Raw genomic sequence first — 19,984 nt, 5'->3', positions numbered from 1 at the left:
CGCCAAATAGCGGTCTTCGGTTATATTATCTAGTTGATAAAACATGTCATTACATTGAAACGGGTTAAATTTGGTCTGAAACCCATGAAATCGGTTATTACGTTTAAACCTTTATGCTTCATTCATTCTCTTTTATGGGTTGGGTAGGATTATTGACCCCGATTGGGTTTGGATCTAACGATTAGATCGGGGGGTTATTCGAATATTTTTGCCCCTCCAGGGCCAAATATTTGTTTTAAGCGCTTCATCATCCTTTTCAGTTTCAGTCAGAAGATTAACCAAGATTAACTTTTAGAAGATTAACTGGAAATGGAATGTACACATAACTTACCCAGTGGAGGCTATTTCCAAAAAATCAACTTGTAACCTCTATGTTAGATAGAGGTTACACCTACAATTGGACTGGCTAACGTTCCCGAGCGGCCTAATGATAGAAAAAAGAAATATCAAAACATATTTACAGACTACAATCTCATTCATTACACGCATTTGGTGCTTCTAATCTATCATTACATTCTGAGTGAATTTCATAGCGCACAACAAACAATTTCTGTGAAACTTTTCGTAAAACTCAAGTCATACTACCCGACATACCTTGGAACTTTTGAAGAATGTGGCGCCATCTGGCTTCCTGCATGGGGTAGAGGAAAACAATAACGAGGATCATACCGACGACACCATTCTTAAGAAGAAATTTGTGGTATTATTCCTCCAGAATTGCACGTCCAAGGTTTGTGGCAAGTGCTAGTCTAACAGAATTCAACGCTTGGGACGGCAAGTCAGCTTCAACAAAATCTGGGCGCAATCTTGCCATTGACAACTCTTGCAATTTACACAGCAAAAGATTCGTCTGAGAGACATTTAACAGAGGACGCCCCTGCCAGTTGAGCAATTTCAACTGCAAAATAGCAATATTAACAGAAAATTACACACATGCAGAGTTCCTTTGCATTAAGAATTGTCAAGAATTACCAGCATGATCTTAGCATACAAGGAAGCTCATAATCTATTTACTCAATTGGCCCCAACTTCAGGCGGAGGCCCTCCTAGCAATGTGGTACATAATATCATTATAGATTCAGACAATAAGGATTATCATTATGCATCTATATTGCATAGACGCAGAATCAACAAGCCACAGAACTCGTGTTGACCGATAATTTATGCAAACAAATCATCTGAACATAAAAAGAGAAGCCAAAGATGAACCTCACCGAATCATACAGAAGAGGCAGCCAGAACCTTTGAGGTGTAGAAGGGTTTTTCATAAGCTGCAATTTCACAAAAGAATTCTCTGGTAAATAGAACCAATTCAGTATAGTTTCAATAGCAATTCAATTGCTTGGTTACACATTTATCTTAAGCAGTTCCAGCAACCTTTTTGTGCAAATTCTAAACATTTTACCAGCTATGAAAGGCTCCAAGTCTCGGCAAGTAGTTTACTGTTACGAGCATGACACACTATGCAAAAAATTTTAGAATTTTGAACCTATGAACATACCGATATAAGCAACTCCACGGCTTGGTGGGCTGCATCTATAGCTTTTCCACCAGAAATCTGCTGAAGGGACTTCTTGAAATCCCTGTACCTGTTACCACCACAGTCACAGTATATTGGTATCAGTTTTCCACCATGCACTAGCAAATTTTAAGGGTGAAAAAATTGCAGGAAAAAAAAATTCATACTTGTGGAGAAACTCGAGGCCACCAGCAGTATTAGAGTCAGAACCCAACAATTCAATTAAACCTTCCCATTGCTGTATTCAAAAGGGATGGACAATCTTAAGTAAAAAAGAAAATCATTTCTAAGTCGATTTCACCCAATATGCAAAATATCATGGCATGGATTAGCTCTGAAGATCTTTGACTTCACCGCAGCACTGCCTGGGCAGTTCCAAGGAATACATAATGGATTTACCTTAAAACTCTCATCAGATATAGACTTTCCAACAGAATCAAACAACTGCTGAGCAATCCTGTTAAGTCGGACTTCATCCTGAGCCTGCTGAAGCCAAAAAACTCCAGCGCCTTTCCTACCATGCTTCCAGTGGTGCATTCCAGCAACCTAAACATGAACTTTGTAAGCTGCTAACACAAATCCAAAGAGTAGGGAAGACAACCCTGTGGAAGATTTTATAATTGAACTCCGATGAGAGCACCATGAAGAGAATAAATTTGAGGCAGATGTGTAACCTAAACATGAACTTCATAAGTTGCTAATACAAATCCAATAGGTAGGAAAGACAACACCGTGCAAGATTTTAGAATTGAACTCCAACAAGAGCACCATAAAGAGAATTAATTGGAGGCAGATGTGTAATTTATAATGACTTGGCAAATGCAATGTATCCAATTACATTTACCTTCATAATGTTTGAACTAACACTGTCAAGTTCATACAGGCGGCAAATCTCTACATTCTGCATGAAATTTATTGACATGCCAATGAGTGTCAAGTATAAAACCACCATTGAGAAAAGACTGATTGACAAAGGTGCACTATGGGCCTATGGCAAGAAGTGAAAAGGCCAGACTCCATTATATGAACCAATACCTTCAGCAGTAACTGATTATGCTGAAAAGGTTGCCTGTACAATAGTATCTCCAACAATCCTATTCCCTGCTTCATGCACGATGCCAAATAAATGGGAGCAATCTGTAGACACGAGAGAGCCAAAATTAGACAGGAACTTTACCTGTCCCTTCCTGTGGGTCTGTATATAATCTCTGAGCAAAAGTAAAACAACTAGCACTCAGCAGAGCTAAAGATGGAAAAAGAAATAAACAGAAATTGTCATGAGAATTATTATCCCACAAGTCAACCATCAATGTATAATTTTTGGGCAACTGGCTTCTAGTTTTGTCTGAAAATCAGCAAGTCATGAGTGTGGAGCTTTGATCATCTTAATTTAGTCTTTTCCCCTTACTGAGTAAACTAGGTGAAAGCACAGGCAAGCTTGTGAAACTCCACAAAAATTCCATAAAAGACTGACTGGATGGCTACACTTAGTGGTATATACAATCTGCCTCCGCTGACCTGCTTATGGCTGCATTGATATTCTATATGGTATAATCTCTTCCCTTTTTCAAACAAGGAAAGGCTTCTCACAAATCAGGCTAAGTTAGGCATACCTAGCCTGATAGCTCACAACTCCTCAAACTTCTGCCATAAATTATAACCTTTACGTCTCTTTCTTGACTTCAGGATCCAAAATACACGGGCATGTGAACATTTATCAACGGTTGAGAGTGAAGGAAATCTTAATCTTCCGGAAGAATCAACCATCTAATAAATAAAACTATAATATAATGCTATAGTTATTCAGACTCACTTGCCAAGTCAATACATGAGAAGACAGAGCTTGAGCATAAACAAGTCGATGGAGCTCCTCTATACTGATATCCCCCAAGTTATGATGCTCTTCATGTAAAAGATTTTCAGCTTCATCGCTGCCAGATGTCAATAACTCTACGGCATGGGCCACCATCCTATTGACAGGTGACACACATAATCAAAATAAATATTAAAAATAGAAAAATAACTCCAGGCTTCATTCAACAGTTAATAATTGAAAGGTTCATAAAGCTGTCATTTGTTGGCTTTAATAAATTTAACAGCTAAAATAAATTTAGACTGATAAACTAGCATCTCACCAAGGCCCAAAACCTTTTGAACATTCCGCAAATACAACCTACATGCAAGAAACCCAAAGAACATTAAGGAGGAGGAAATGAAGAAGCCAAATAATGAGGAAATGCACAATAAATTCACATTGTTTACCTCAGCATTTTCTCCAAGAATTGCAATTATGAGCCTCATCAACTTTTGGGGACTCATCATTGGTTTCAGCTGAATGCACTTCTGGGCTAGGTTATACATACTTTCCAAACCCTTCCCAAAAGGTGAAATTAAATGACAGCTTCAGAATTTAGCTCAGATATATATATATATATATATATATATATATATATATATATATATATATATATTATCTCCTTAAAAGAAATGGATAGGAAAATAGGCATGGACAAATTCATATCTCAAATTGCATTAAGCTGAAACTTAAAAACCAGGCACTTACAACAGTGAAGGGCCTGACATACAAAAAGTGAGATATGTACAGCTCCACCCAATGAAATGTCGAACTGCAAAGACTATTAGTGTTTCCCAGCATAATTTGCAGCATATTTTTCAATCCCTCACGAGTTTGGCGGTGATCACACTGAAGCCAAAAGGCACTGCAGTCAAGCTTTGTTATTTGTGCCCTCCATTTCTCCCATGCCTGGCAACACATGAATAAACAAAAATCATGGAGATGGTACATTGAACTGAAAAAAGAAAACATGATGTCAAAAGATTCACGTGCACCTTAATAAAATCAGGCTTAGCTTTGTAGCATTCACCCAATTTCCCAGCTTCCAATCCCGGGCGCATGCGTGGCATCTTTGAAAGAAGGACAGCAACTGCCTCTACAAGGCCATTTTCTGTCTGTTCAATAACAGACAATGAAAGATGAGATTTTGAATTTCCAAATTCAATTTTTTGTCTCAGGACATGACACTCAATCTGGTCTTAAAAGATTTTCAAATATAACACCAATATGCATTTGAATTCTGATAACAGTTTTGATCACTTGAAGAATAAGCAAATCAATTTGAGGTTTTAAGACCAGAAATTTTATATGTTGACCACCACTTTTTGATAATCTTCCTGCTATTTAGAAAGACGAACTTTTATAATTTTACTTCAATTAACTAAATATTGCAGTATTCTCTATTTTTGAAAGAAAAGATAGGATAGCATACAACTTGCCCATGGTGGCCAAAAAATTAGAAGGGTAAAAGCAGAAAAACACACTGCACATTTCTGAGGTTTGAAAAGGCCGCCTATCCATCTGTCCAACAGTTCTAATTTATTCCATAAAGCCTCAACAGAAACTAAAAAGAAATTATCAACCAACAAAGTACAGCACCCAGACCCCCACCTAACATTTGTACATGCCAGAGCAATGACCTTTAAATTGTCCTACATAAGCCCACTAAATTTCTTTAGGCCCAAGCAAAAAAAATCTTATCCTTGTTCTATGATGGCAGCAGGGAAATAATACTATCTAAACTAAACCTCTTGTAGGATTGAAGAGCTTCCACAAAAAAGTAAAAATTAGATTCTCACCCAATAATCCATCTTTTAACCTCACAATTCCTGTCCTCTAATAAACTGAGAGGAAGATTCTAAAATTACTGATTATCTAATTCATGCGATTTGACTGAGAGGGATTTGGAAGGACAGCAAACAAATTTAAAGTTTTCCAAGATATCATTGCATCCTTAGGACAATACCAAACCAAATAAACTGACACACCCATAAATTTAAGGATAAGGAAAATTGTGTCTGCATATTTGCTGACCACTACTAATTTCTTACCAACCTCTCTACTGTCAAGATGGTCCAGCTGATACGACCCATGCAAGCGTAATAATTTGACCTGCATATAAGAATCATAAATCTATATGTGATTAAATAGATCCCAGCAGAAATTCAATTTTTCATCGCCACAAAATGCAAGACGCAGTTAGCTATTCAGAGAACACCAGCCACAAAAAGTTCATACCACAATATCTAGCCAACCAACAGCTAGTGCTGACGACATCACTGCCCAATATCTGGGATTCTCCTCTATGACCTGCATAGCGCAATCAGATAAGATTTAGCTGATGCAGAGGATTCTTTGAGTGTAGATGTAAATGATATTAAGAATGAAACTGTCAGCAACCTGGCCATCAAGCAACAAAGGAGCAACCTCAACAAGAAAAATACCCTTCTGAATGGAGAATATAACATTAATATCTGGAAGAAAATGCTTGAACCTTGCTCTTCCTATGAGTTGCTAAGAAGATCACTCTACGAAAAAACTTCTACATAAATTTCACGACAAAGACTTCTATGGGATCAACATTTCAAGCAAGATCATGTTAATGTAGCGGCTGACTTTTCCATATGACATAAGAAGTTAACTAATCCCTATACAAAAGTAAAAGAGCCTGGAAAAGAAAAGGTTCATAAGAGCCAGATGAAACAACTTACCGAAATTATTACAATATTAAATGATTAAGTAGAGGATGAGATATTGGTAAACTTTGAATATCTATTGAACTAAATGAGACCAACGAAATTGGGACCTGTAAGCTGACGAGTTCTTTCTGAAATTCCACAAGTTTAGAATGCACAGTGGCCTGTGTTGTGCACAGAAGGCAATCATAATCCTGCATCAAGAAATAATAAGTTAGCCTAATATAAGAGAGTTAAGGGGAAATAAAAAAGAATAAGTAAGAGAAGGAGAATGATCATTACAGCTAACCAGTCGACAAGGCGCTCCGGCAGCCATGACTGAGACAGCTTGTCCACATAAAACATCTCCAACAGCTCCCAGGCTGCCTTCAAAGTGTTTGGTTCTTCTGCCTTCTAAAAAAAAAATTCGAATTAGGATACAATAGACTGATTATTATATCACTAAAAGGAGTTTAAATTTAAACTAAGTTGAGAGGCACCTTCAACACTTGCTTCGGATCTTCGATCACGGGACCAGAACCTGACATTGGTTTCCCCAGAAGTGAACTGATATCTTTGCTGTACTCCATCACATACTCCCACCTGATAAAACTCATATTAAAAAAAATGCAAGCAAAAGCAGTAAAAGCTACTTCAGAAAGTCCTCTCACCAGTCAAGATGATACGGCGACGGACTCAACTGCATTCTTGACAAGCTCGCGGCAGAGTTCTTGCGGCTCTGGAGAAGCGCAAACGGAGACACGGAGCCGTACGCAATTCTCCGCCACTCAGCCTCGCTGATCTGTGGATCGCCGCCGCTGCCAAGTCTCACCTCCACTACCTTTCCCCCAGGTTCTCCGTCAGAGACTTCTCCTCCAGATGAAGGTGGCCGGAGGACGGAGACGCGGAGTGTGTTGCCACGGGACCACGAGATGGAGAGGCGGGAGATTGGCGGCTTGAGGCCGTGCCGGAGAGGATACACCACGGGGTCCCGGGACTCCTCGGTTAAAGGGACCAAGGCTCCATTCATTGAATCTGACGCGCCGTCGCCCGGATCGGACGCGAAGCTAGGCATTTTAGTGGCTAGGGTTTTGGCAGGGTTCTCGTGTCCAAGACTGGCAAATCCTAATTCCTAACAGCAGCGGGAAAAGTTAAAAGTGCACAGAGAGCGCCGTTGTTTGACCTTTAATTAAATCTTTAAATCAAACTAGAATGCTATGATTTGGATTTGGTCGCGTCCCGACTAGAAAACTTTAAATATTTAAGGACCTGTTTGGAATGAAAAAAATTTTTAATAAAGATGAGGGATATATAATTAACTATAAGTGAGGGGAAAGTTAATGAGAGGGTGTTAATCTTGTTTGGAAAACATATGAAGTTAAAGTGTGTTACAAAAATGTATTTAAAGTTAAAATGAGAAAAGAATTCATGAACAATTTGAGAAATCAAAAATAAAAAAAAAATTCATTCCTCACAAACCCATCAATGGAGAATTATAAAAGATGAGTTTGGGAATCAAATAAGTAGAAACCTTTTCCACTCATCACTGCACTTTAACTCTTATCATCATCACCTTTAAATCAAGCAAGGTGAAACGTTCCCGTTAAAACTTTTCACTTAACTCTCTAAAAAGCTAAAAACACACATCGTTCCTACTAATCCCTTTAAGACGAGTCTTCTTGTGGGTTTTAACTTTAAACTTTACAATGAATGTTTTTCTTTTCCATGAATAATCCACTTAAAAAAAGATATTCCACACAACCTATCATGAAAATGTTCATCTTAGAATGATGTAGATATGAATGGCAACGGAGGCAAATATACATACAAACTTTTTAAACTTATTGGTACAACATATATTACAAAATAAGTAAATTTGAGCCTAAACAAAAGCAGATGCAAACTAGCTGATACACAGTCCAAGCATTATGCCTCTTGTTTTTCACATACAAGAATCCAGATATCAACTTTAAAATGTCTTCATGTTGGTACTTGACTAGGGATTCTGCAAATGAAGAACCACCAACAGCGCTCATAGTCATTGGAGGTGGGTTTTGCCAAAGACAAACAACACGGATTGTGTTTGACAAGTGAAGTTTAAATTATGTTCAATTTCCTGCATAGTATTAGCCGTATTATCAATCTTGTTTAGTCGAAGAATGCAGACATTCCTTTATAATCTCTTGGATCCTTCTCTTCATTTTCTTATCCGTAACACCTGCAAGCATGTTTCGGTAGAACACTTCCAGCCTGACAAGCTGATTCTGATCGGCTGATTCTAACATGTTGTCCCATTCCTTGGCAACATCAAAAGTCCCAGATCCCTGAAGTGAGGCTGGAATGTCTTGCTCCTCAAAAGGTCTGCCAAAAATTGAACCATGGATTATGCTAGCATATCTTTCCATTATGGAAAGTCGTGATTTGAGAAGCTTGATCTCTTCAATAGCTAAAGACAATCTTCTATCTGTTTGTTCCATCATCTTAGAATCCCTATCACCAATTTTGAGTCTTTCTAGATCATTTTGAGGAATCCTATCTTCATCACTTACAGTCCTCAACTCCTCTTGCTTAAAGTCCTCTGCTAGTGGTGGCCACAGTACAATAGTGGGAGAGTAACAATCAATTAACTTACCATTACCAAGAACCCCACTCCTTCCCCTGCCCCATGACCAAAGCTTATATCCATCTTGTGCAACAAGAACAGTGTGGGCAGCTCCACAAGTGACTTGAACTGGACCCTCAAATTTTGGCCCATCCAGACCATCACCGGAGATCAAGCGGGGAGAAACAGCGTCCCCTGCATCAGTTCCGCTAAAACTAGCATCTGGGCATAGACCAAGACCCTTCTCCATTCCCCATGACCACACATCTCCAGCTGATGAAACAACAGCTGTGTGAAATAAGCCACAGTCAACAGAGACCAGATATGCATTTTGTGGCAGTTCCTTTACAGGTTCAGGAAACAATGCATTCTGCGTAGTTCCGTGCCCAAGCTGCCCATTATCCCCAAGGCCGAATGTCCAGCAAATGCTTTCTAATTTATCATTTGGTCGCTTTTTGTGAGTAAGCAAAGCTGTGTGAAAGGCCCCACATGCTATTTCATAAACTGCCCAACGAGAATCCTGGTTAAATGCTTCAATGATTTCAGGATGGAGTCTGCTTTCTTCATCTCTCAGACCCAGCTGGCCATGATTGTTGCTACCCCAAGAGTAGCATATCAAGTCTTCACCTTTATACGTTTCTCCAGCACTAACCAGGGCCACCACATGTTCATTTCCACAAGCCACCTTCACAACTGTGTGTCCATAGAAATCATAAACAGGAACTGGGGTGAGACTGCTTGCAAGGGAAAACCCACCTTCACTACTGCTACTGCTTTGCAAGGGGCCATTGCCCCACATCCAGAGGGCCCCATGATTATCAATTGCCAAAGACATCATTCCTCCAGCCCTGACGGCACGAACCTATGGCAGATTAAGTCACTAAAGGAAATACTTCATAAGGCTTTTCAGTAGGCCCTGCACGTGAAAATGATGCAATCATTTCATACATACCTTCAGTGGAGTTTTGCTCTCTGTCTCCGGCTCGTCTGTCAGAGAACCTGGAGAGCCCAGCTCCAAAAACCTCTCCATTAAATGAGGCACAACAGACCTCTCCTCATCGAACCCAAGTTGACCGTCCATATAACAGTCAAGGATGCGCAGAAAATACAGAAATGGGAGATAAATAGTGTTCCTGATTGAATTAGAAGCTTGATGATAGCCCACTATTTCATCTCCAAAAAAGAGACAGCCCATAAAGAAGGATACAGGTGTTGTAACCCCAGCACCAAACTGATCCATCATCTGCAATCACACAGAGTATATCGAAACTTAGAGCAGCAGGCATGAGTATTCTGCTCAATATTAATGCAGTTCTTATAAATTAGAAATTGCTTTACCCATCTCCCAATTCTCTTCTGATATCTAGAGCTAATTAGTTCATTGCCCATACAGCATCATAAGCGAGTCAACCGAGATTAATGCACGCATGAATCATTAAATTTTTGATCATGTTGACATAAGGCCAAGGGTACTAATTACTAAAACAATAGCAGAGCACACCCCCCCCCCCCCCCCCCCCCCCCAAAAAAAAAAAAAAAACCCTGGTTTCAAATCAGAAACATGTAGTATATTTGAGTTATAAAAGTGTGAATTTGAACTTCATTTGCAACAAATTTGTTCCCTAGATGACAGCAAAGATACCCAACAATACATGCGCAAACATTCTCTACTCTTTTTTTTTGGCAAAATCACTTTAGCCAAATATGACATAGCCTGCACCCAAACTGAGCCATTATAGATATAATCACAAAACGTTCCACATGCAAACGTCAACACAAACCAATCCTCCAACATCTAAAAGGGAAAGCCAAAGGAAAGTGCAAAATTTGAACCATCTTCAATGTAATATTCTTGCAGTTTGCTCCAACAAACAACTTTGTTCTTACAAGGAAGATTAAACAAGCAATTAATTGACTTATATACTTTACTGTGTCATTGAATCTTCTAGTGCAATTACAATGAAATCTTATAATTTCAGTCAAAACATTCTCAGACAATTAAACAAACATTAAGCATGCAAAAATGTCAGCCCCAGACTCCCAGTCCACCAAAATAAGCATAAAGAGTTTGAATCGTTTGAAATCTGAATGAACCTGCAAGAGCAAGACTGTGATAGGCACCCGCAGCTATTCCCTCGAACTTGAGCACCTTCTCTTTAGATGAATCGAACTTGACTCGAACCGGAACAGCCTCATCGGCCTCCGAACCAGTCCCCAACCGGCCAAACATTCCTCTTCCCCATGAATAGACACGGCCATCCCCTGCAAATCTTGCTATGTAATTATCATTTCTCCTCGTAACATATGTTTTCCCCTTTGTTGTATTCGTACAATTATATGAAGGTGTATATAATATAACCGCTGTAAGCCACTAACAAAGCAAGTCAAAGAGACCACACCTGTGAGAGCAAGAGTGTGAGCTTCGCCGGCGGCTACGGAGACTACTTTTCGGGACAAATCTCCGTAATCAGGTAGAGTTTCGGCGTCATCCATTGTCCTGGACGAGTAGTTGCAGATTACGCTGTACCTCCGTCTAAAATGCAAATGCAACTCCTTTTAAAGCTGGCCTACAACATTGTCAGGCATTGGCAAAATGGTATTTATCGAATAATGTAACGGCAAATATGAGATTTCAAGGCAATTTCATAAGGTATTTTGGTAATTTTGTATATGGGAATGTCATTGGTGGACAATTATATGATTGAGTAGATAATTATACGAATATCATGTGACATTAAAACATGTGTCGCTTACTTTGATGATGACAAAACATAATTGCTCCAGTAGAGAAAAATACTAGTATTTCCTGAAGATATCACCTAACAGTCAATTAAAATTAAGCAGTATGTATTGCGATAAGCATCATATAAGAGATAATTGAGCTTGTGTTTGCCATACGTATATGCAGTGTCAAGTTTTGTAGTGTTAGACGAGTTACCGAATAACGATGGGGTTAAATCTCTTGTCTCATATTGTTCAAAGGAATGTATGAATTACAATTGATATCGGAACTAAGACTCCAAGATTTAAGGTGTGGGCATGTGGGCCGCACAAGGACGTGGGATCTTAAGGGGAGTATGTAGCACATGCCTCAAGTGGGCGGGACCGAGCCTCTACGATGTCAAATTTTGTGATGTTGGGTGAGCTAACTATTGAGTGATAATGAAGTTACGTCTCCTGTCCGTCAATGAGAATATGTGAATTACCTTGTGATGGAAAGGGATCACTACATGGGATGGGGTGGGGGGGTCGGATAAGTCGATTAATATAATGTTTGCTTACGTAAATATTGATGGTGATTGATAGTTAATGAGTCCAATTAGTGGTAAAGCCGTGAGAAACTGAAGAAGAGCATATAAAGTACCCTTGGACTTGGGTTGCCAAAAAATAGTAGTAGTTGATTCAGGGGAGATATATATATATATATATATATATATATATATATATACATGTCCATCACCATCATCCTCGACCGCCTAACCTTGTTAGGCAAATTCACTTGTGACAAGCTAACCAGCTGGATTTGTCCAATTTCTAAACATGGAAGAGAATGAACAATGCAACTTCCAGTGGTTTGTAACATCATGTATATCTCAATAATGATATTCTTAATTAATCCATGAAAGTTCCTCTCCCAAAACACAAAGAACCTCTCCCAGTAAGACTACGTACATTCCATTGAAATTGAATATAATTTACATGAAAGTTTGTCTTTTTTACAATTCAGCTATCTCGTGTTTCTATCTAACCACCATCGTCCTCCCTAATATAAGCAGCTAAATTCAAGTACTTATCCTCATCGGCCTTAATGTTCCTCCACCGTGCACGGCAGATTACACAACTTGCTGGCCTCCTTCCGCCGCTCCTCTTCCACTTCAACCAACACTCCTCGTGAATCACATTCCTACACGTCCCACAAGCCACCACTCTCTCTCCTTTATCCATCTCATCCAAACAAACCGGACACGATCTCCCTTCTTGAATCTCAATCGCCGCTCTCTGCGGCCTCGATTTAAAAAACAATTCATGAAATATCCGCCTAAGAGTCTCCCCGGCCAATGCGTCCGGCAATGTAGGCATGCCAAGCAGGCTGCTGACTTGGCACAGCCGCAATGTGCTCCTTCGCAGACACGTGTCATCCAGAGAGACACCCAGGACCCGTATAAGCACGAATAGTATGTGTTTGCAGGGTGTGGTCCTGTCAGGGCAGGTGCACGAAGGGGTCATGGATAGGATCACAGTGTAGACATTCCCTGTAGCGCCTAACACGAAGAAGTTGGATTCGGAGCGGTGGAGGAGGCGGAGGTGGTGACGGATGGCGCGGACGATTCTTTCGCCCACCGGTTGCGCCTGTCGGTAGCGGGTGTACGGATGGGAAGAAGTGGAAGCGAAGGAGTCCATATTTGATTTGGGCAGGGGCGAATGAGGTCATTGAAATGTTATTTTAGGGCATGAGATGGAATTATTCTTTGAGTCATTTGGAGGGATATTGCGCACAACCATGCAAGGTAACAAAAATAGAGCACGTTAGGGGATTCCAAACTTTGGCTTGGGACGTGAGGAAGGTTTACAAAAACCTGTCATTAGCCTAATGCTAATATCATTGGGCTTAGAGGTGAAAAATTACTCAAGTCGGGCGTTCGAGTTGATAGAGTGTAATTCTTTAGAGTTTTCTGAGTTTTGTCAACCAAGCACCGATGGCATGAACCTTTTTTTGGGACAGATTAAGAGTCCTATTATGAGTCTCGACACAGTCTTATTTAGGCAATGAGTTTCGGCTTAAGACTAAATTGATGGTCCGCTATGCCTCTATGCATGGCAACGGATCTAGTAGATTTTGGCAACAATGGAATTTGTGTTATGCCAATTTCTATTGATTTCTTACTTTCAGTATTATACATTGAATGCATATGGATTAGTGACAATCACATCCCTAAGATGGAAGCAAGAACAATCTTTGTTTGTGCGTTGATCCTCTTTGTCACTGTTGCGATGGCCAACGATGATATCCTCAGTGGAACAAACCCAACTGTAGTGAGTGTTGGACCAAGACTTAGTGTCTAGTCAACATTGTGTTTTTGATGATTGTGTATGATTGTATACTAAAATGTGTGTGAGCATGCTTGACTTGAACATATCCTAAAATGCTAGAAAACATGCTTAAATGGTTATTTGGTTAATTGTTTAATATCTTAATTGTGCATATACAAATGAAGGCTTATGCATATCTCTATGTGAATTTGGTATCTATATATTTTTGAGATAGTGCTGGAAATTAAGTTTTGAAAATAAATATACATGGACTAAGTTAGGGTATTAATCTTCTAATGATCATAATTTATCTTACTTAGGTCCAAATTACTTGAAACTTGAACCACATGCACATGAAGGTTTAATATATGTTCTAGGACTATAATCATGAGAAATTAAGTGCATCACATATATATTTGGTCATATGCTTAAATTCCGCCAAAACTAGGTTTTACCTAATTTTGTGCATATGTGTTCTTTGTGAACGTAGTGAACCAAATGAACTCCGATTTAAATGAAATTTCGTGTGCATCTTAGTTTCATCACTATGAACATATTTGACTTAGTAAAGTTCAAGAGAAAATGTCATTTACACTGAGTTTGCAAAATAACATTGAATTTACACTTAGAATTTATCGGTTTCACTATTAGTGACTTATTTGTTTGGTTGAGTGACCAAACGATTTCCGATTGTTATGAAATTTTATGTGGACATTCTAATATATATAAAATGATTTATCATGCAGTAATACGAATTTTCTGGGTTGTTTTTCTAATGTAATTAACCTATGCGCTCTATATGAAGCTCTTTGAGCTTACATGCAATTGGGGAGTTCTACCTCCTATTTCTTTGTAGGTTAATCATCATGAGGATGTTATATCACTCAGAATTCAGTTTGCTCAAGTGAATTGAAGTCCGGTTTTCAAGTATGAGCTTGGATCTCTAGAAAACCAAGAAAAACCTATGTTCATCAACCTTCCACTAAGGCATTTTGATTGATGATTGGAACTAGCCTTAGGACTGTATAATATGGATATATTGGTGCTGCCAAATTCAGAGTTTGAAGTCAAGATTGGAGGGACATGTTTGGTCATGTGAAGGATCTCTTATCTTCATCAAACAAGATCTTGCACATGCTTCCTTTATTGAGGTCAATGATAAGATTTTTGTGAGAAGAAAATTGATGAAGCTAAAGGACAAATGCAATGGTTGAAATTTGTAAGAGATGAGAAAGTATATTTTGCAACTAGACAAGACTTAGATTATGAAGATATTCTTGAAGACTACAAGCTCCAACGGTACACTAATCTATGGCCGAGATTGAATTGTTTTGAATTATGAATGGATCAGATTACAACAAGACTTGAAGGGTTAAGATGACCATTTAAAAGGTGAATCCAATGGTTGTGCATAAGACCATATTCTTGCTTGCAATTTTTGACTTAAAAGAAGATCTTACTTGATTTTTGGAGTCAAAGATGGTTGCAAGTTGCTACACATTTTGTAGGAAATCATTGGAGATACCAAGGCCAAGATTTAGTGTAAGTTTGATCAAATGGTCAAAGATGACAAAATTGTTGGAGATACCAATGTCAAGATTTGGTGCAAGTTTGATCAAATTGTCAAAGATGGCTGCAAGTGCACATGACAACTCAAATCTTGGAAAGCTAGACTTGGAAAATAATGCAAGTGCAACGGCTACATATTGTAAGGTCAAGATTTAATGATCTATTCATTCAATGGCCAAGATTTGCACATGTAATTGAAGGTCGAGATTTGAAGATAGAAAAAGATCCAATGGTGGAAATCACAAGAGCTTGGTAAATTATAAAGAGGGGTTCTTCCTCATTCCAACTTGGAGAAGCCAAAATTATATTGAAGAAATTCTTGCTCTCAAAGCTTTCAAGCTAGTTTGTGCCATTGAATCCAAGCTTCTACCCAAAGCCACTCTAAAGGCTTCCTCACTATTTTGCTTTTGCAAAGAGGGAGTGCTTCTCATTTGGCTTCTTATTTTCAGATTCGAAAATCCTCATTATTCTTCATTTTCTATCCAACCCGTGAGGTTATATTGTGATTCTTGAGTGTTCCTCAACCCTATTTGCTTAGTGCAAACCTTGAGTGAACTATTTATACCGAACACTTGTAAAAGTCCCTTCATTGGGCAAAAACCTTGTTGAGGTTGAGTTTAAGGGAGTGCTTGAAACCCTTGGTTGTAAAGTTTGAAGATTATCTTGAAATCTTCAGTTTTAAGGGTGACCTAAAAACCCTTGTGAGTTTTGTGGAGCTCTTGAGAAAACCACATCCTTAGTGGAGGTTGAAAAATCCTAGGTTGGTGAACCTAGGTAGTAGATGTAGGAGAAGAGTCTCCGAACTACTATAAATTGCTGTGTGGACTTTCTTGATTGCATTGCTTGCTTGTTGATTGATTAAGTGTTTTGATTACAGAATTTTCTGAACCACTAGTCTGTCCGTGCACTGTTCACATAGCTAAACTTTGAATTTTAATCTGAATTTTTGATATAGTATTCATTAGGGTGTTGTGATACTGCATACCAAATTTCATTGAAATCTGACTCGATTTGCTAGGTGAAATTTGAGTTGTAAAATCTGTGCGCAATGTGTTGTTTGAAAAAATCTGTTTTTGCAATTCCTTGATTATTTGATAATTGATCATTCACCATATTGTATCACATCTTGCATTGAAATGAATGTTGATTAGGATAATCATTAGAGTTCAAATTTGTGTGCTAATTGTTAATTGACATTGATTTCCTTTTAAATTATAAAAAGAGATTCCTATCGGAATTTGAGAACACAATTCACCCCCCCTCTTGTGTTAAGTACGATCCATCAGTGAGGGTAGCATAGTCTAATCCCAAGCTCTGATACATGCCTAACCCTGCCCCACTAGTATAATATTGTTCACTTTGGACCTTCCACTCACAAGATTTTAAAATCAGACGTTGTGGGACGAAAGAATGACCAATCACCTTCTCCATCATTACCTCCCCTCCCCAAAGACACGCATCCTCATGTGATCCCACATACAAATCGAGAGAGAAAGAGAAAGAGAGTGGTGGGTTGCATCTTCTAATTGGAGGAAATTTGTTGCCATGATTGGTGCAACAAATTATGATAATTTTTAGGTAGAGGAGATGAGGATTTTTTTAGTACGACCGAATGACAAATCATATTAGGGTTTGGACTTATTAATGCAAGTCATTAAAGACCCGATGATATTTAGATATGAAGTATATGCAATATCTTCCTTATTTTCTTCTTCTTTCCATTTTAGTCTGTTAGATTTTTTTCCAAAGTCAAAGACCATAATATTAATATATTCCATAACCCAAAAAGATATATGGGAAAAGAGGAGGAGGCCATCAGGCACCCAACCACAGTAATTCCTTGCAGGATATCTGCAGGCAATAATACATGGCAGACTCTGAGACCGATGAGATCTATGCGACAATATGGCTAACTCCGTTAAGAGATTGGAACTATTTTATGACGATGGTGGTGTGTAATGGTACTGAATTCAATGGAATTGGTAGGGTTGAGAGCCAAGAGAAGCCGGCTTCTTTTGCTAAGACATTGACTCAATCTGATGTTGACGGTTAGGGTGGAGCCAAGATTTTTTGTGAGTTAATGGGGGTTCGTCCCTCAAAATTTTTTTTGAAACTATTTATTGAAAAATTAACTAATTTTTCATTGATTATATAATAAATTAAAATGAAAAACAAAAATATCGCAGAATGTATAGAGACCGCATACTTTTAAAAAAAATTCCTACTTGAAGATGAATGCAGTTATAATATTTAGACGAATAAATTGAATAAATAACAATTTGGTTAGCTTCTTATTAGACGATGTCATCAATGAAGTTCGTAAAATAAAAAATAAAGATAAATTCTTAGTATTTTAGATGAATACATCCTTTGTCAGATTCTTATTAAGCAAAATTTAAAGAAATAAATAAATAAGGAGTCTACGACTGTAGCAGTAAAACAAGCATAGTGACCACTAGACCAGCACACATATTGTCGTTATATGTGTAAACTATTATATGTATACTGAATTTTTTTCAAAATCCAGGTGGGCCAAGTGCCCACCCTTGGCCCTATGTGCACCCGTTGAGAGCCCACGTTAGTAAAACAACATTTTACTAAAATAATGATACTACGGTTTTCAAACCGCGGCCACCACAAATTCAGATATATTCCATATATGAGCTTGCTTTTTAAAAACGTGGGTGTTATAAATTTTACTCACAGTCAATATCGTAGCTATACAGTATTTTTGTTGTGGTGAATCATTATTACCCTAGTAAAATTGTTTGACCACAAGACAATATATAAAGGGCTCCAAGAGCAGCTGGTTGTGAATCAAAAAAAGAAAAGATGGAAGGAAGAGCAATGGTGTTGTTGGCTTTGACTTTGGCTTTGATTGTTTGCTCCAACACTTCATTGGCAGATACTGAATACTACTCAAAAACCCGTTCATATACTCTCATGAAGAACAAAGTCACTAATCTCCACTTCTATTACCATGACACCCTCAGTGGCCCAAACCCTAGTTCAGTCTTGGTTGCCAAACCCAAAAACACTACCAAACCCAAAACTGCACCGTTTGGTTCGCTATACGCAATCGACGACCCTCTCACCGTTGACCCTGATCCAGCCTCGAAAGTAATTGGGAGTGCACAAGGGCTCTATGTGTCTTCCAGCCAAGAAGATACGACAACATTGGTGACGTATGTTGATTTTGGTTTTACAGCCGGAGAGTTTAATGGGAGCTCTATCAGTATAGTTTCGAGGAATCTAGTGGAGAACAAAGAACGCGAGGTCGCTGTGGTTGGAGGAAGAGGGAAGTTCAGGATGGCTCAAGGGGTTGCTTTGCTTAGGACATACTCTTTGAATCCTTCCACCGGTGATGCCATTGTTGAGTATAATGTCACAGTGGTTCATTACTAGGCCTAGCTAAGCTAATTTATAAATTAATAATGGATTGAATGCCTATTTTCTATTGTGGTCGCGGGTTCCAACCATTGTCATTAAAAAAAAGTTATTAATTTGCATTGCTACTGTTAATCAAACCGTTCATGCATGCATATCCTAATCCATGATGACCAATCTAAATATCTAATTACCATTACTGTTTTTTTTTGTTAATTTATGGAGAATTGCAATAATATATAATTGAGGGAGGGAGGGAATTTTTAGGTAAAAACGAGTGGATTGGGAAGATAAGAAATTTTTTAAGTACGACCGAACGACAATCATATTAGCATTTTGACTTATTAATGGCCATGCAAGTCATAAAATATCTTCCATATTTAGATATGGAATATATGCAATATCTTCATTCTTCTTCTTTTTTCCATTTTAGTCTTTTAGATTTTAGAAGAGATAATATATTTAGGGTGATAGAAAAGAAAAATCATTTGGGGAAAATAACAATAATAAAAAACAAAAAAGAATAGAATAGAATACAAACTGCTAATCTAGTGTTAGTTGTTGAATTCTCAACTCAAACATATTGAAAACATTGTTCGTTCTAGGTCATGAATCCACACGGATTTATACTTAGGCACATATAACGTGTCTTTAATATAAGAGGAGTTAGATTTTTACTTATAAACGACTTGATTAGACAGATCACCGATGTGGAATTTTCAATTCTTCATATTACATAACAATAGAGTGACCATCTTGGATTTAAAACTAGCCTAAAGAGTCACAAGGTGACCATTGGGACTTGGGATGGCGTCTTTAGAGTTTATCTTTACTACTAAGGCACGTCACGGAACCAACATCTTGCCTAGGTCTCACCATTTGACCCACGGGCCTAGGCCCCGCCCGAAAGTAGACCGGGCCTAAACCCTAAACCCCAAAACTCTAAAGGCCCTAAACCCTTACCCTGAAGATCCTAAACCCTAAATGCCCTAAACCCTAAACCTAAGCACTAACCATAAAGTCATAATATGACCATCTACTTATAAATGTTGATAAAATCTTAAAATCATAAGATTTTATAAAATAAGTATAAAATTAAACTATTTAAAACTATAGATGTGTATAATATAAAATTTAAAATGAATACTCATTAAGTAAAACTAAAATTATTTAATTGTGTTAAAAATATAACAGGTGGTATGTAAAAATAATAATTTAATTAGTTGACAAGTATAAAATGAAAGTGGTTGTGGTTTGTTGGTCAGTTCATTACTCTCCTATCTAAAAGTCTCGAGTTCGAATCCTATGATGAATAATTTAATTTTATAATTTTCAAAAAGGATGAA

General features: G+C 38.1%; 4 protein-coding genes across 7 annotated transcripts; 1 reads left to right on the top strand and 3 right to left on the bottom strand.

The window, feature by feature from the left end:
• Window positions 1–274: 274 nt before the first annotated feature.
• On the bottom strand, window positions 275–7,246 carry LOC120005894 (nuclear pore complex protein NUP85). 3 transcript variants are annotated; one of them, XR_005469931.1, is made up of 19 exons: window positions 6,721–7,245; window positions 6,550–6,652; window positions 6,353–6,463; window positions 6,181–6,264; window positions 5,613–5,684; window positions 5,430–5,486; window positions 4,370–4,489; window positions 4,083–4,283; window positions 3,782–3,892; window positions 3,655–3,692; window positions 3,333–3,489; window positions 2,555–2,656; window positions 2,364–2,420; window positions 1,919–2,065; window positions 1,687–1,757; window positions 1,502–1,589; window positions 1,215–1,271; window positions 595–898; window positions 275–424 (listed from the first exon to the last, which is right to left on the bottom strand). XR_005469931.1 is itself a non-coding variant. In XM_038855779.1 (18 exons), exons 1-18 carry the CDS (start codon window positions 7,122–7,124, stop codon window positions 704–706), a joined length of 2,172 nt encoding a protein of 723 aa, XP_038711707.1. In that variant the 5' UTR covers window positions 7,125–7,246; the 3' UTR covers window positions 431–703. The 3 variants fall into 3 exon arrangements, 2 of the variants coding, with proteins under 2 accessions (XP_038711707.1, XP_038711706.1); XM_038855779.1 differs by lacking the exon at window positions 275–424 and having other exon boundaries at window positions 431–898; window positions 6,353–6,460; window positions 6,721–7,246; XM_038855778.1 differs by lacking the exon at window positions 275–424 and having other exon boundaries at window positions 431–898.
• A 598-nt stretch (window positions 7,247–7,844) lies between these two features.
• On the bottom strand, window positions 7,845–11,209 carry LOC120004757 (ultraviolet-B receptor UVR8). 2 transcript variants are annotated; one of them, XM_038854045.1, is made up of 5 exons: window positions 11,051–11,209; window positions 10,746–10,913; window positions 9,859–9,894; window positions 9,604–9,728; window positions 7,845–9,513 (listed from the first exon to the last, which is right to left on the bottom strand). In XM_038854045.1, exons 1-5 carry the CDS (start codon window positions 11,142–11,144, stop codon window positions 8,188–8,190), a joined length of 1,749 nt encoding a protein of 582 aa, XP_038709973.1. In that variant the 5' UTR covers window positions 11,145–11,209; the 3' UTR covers window positions 7,845–8,187. The 2 variants fall into 2 exon arrangements, with proteins under 2 accessions (XP_038709973.1, XP_038709974.1); XM_038854046.1 differs by lacking the exons at window positions 9,859–9,894; window positions 10,746–10,913; window positions 11,051–11,209 and having other exon boundaries at window positions 7,845–9,531.
• Window positions 11,210–12,300: 1,091 nt separating this feature from the next.
• Window positions 12,301–13,615, bottom strand: LOC120006681. Its single transcript, XM_038856814.1, has one exon. It carries the CDS (start codon window positions 13,050–13,052, stop codon window positions 12,396–12,398), a length of 657 nt encoding a protein of 218 aa, XP_038712742.1. The 5' UTR covers window positions 13,053–13,615; the 3' UTR covers window positions 12,301–12,395.
• Window positions 13,616–18,083: 4,468 nt separating this feature from the next.
• LOC120004833 (dirigent protein 4-like) lies at window positions 18,084–18,722 on the top strand. Its single transcript, XM_038854148.1, has one exon. The coding sequence runs from the start codon at window positions 18,084–18,086 to the stop codon at window positions 18,654–18,656; it is 573 nt and encodes a 190-aa protein (XP_038710076.1). The 3' UTR covers window positions 18,657–18,722.
• Window positions 18,723–19,984: the final 1,262 nt, after the last annotated feature.

Source organism: Tripterygium wilfordii, chromosome 9 (assembly GCF_013401445.1).
Source record: "Tripterygium wilfordii isolate XIE 37 chromosome 9, ASM1340144v1, whole genome shotgun sequence".
NCBI lineage: Eukaryota > Viridiplantae > Streptophyta > Magnoliopsida > Celastrales > Celastraceae > Tripterygium > Tripterygium wilfordii.
This window is presented reverse-complemented; position numbering and strand designations above follow the sequence as displayed.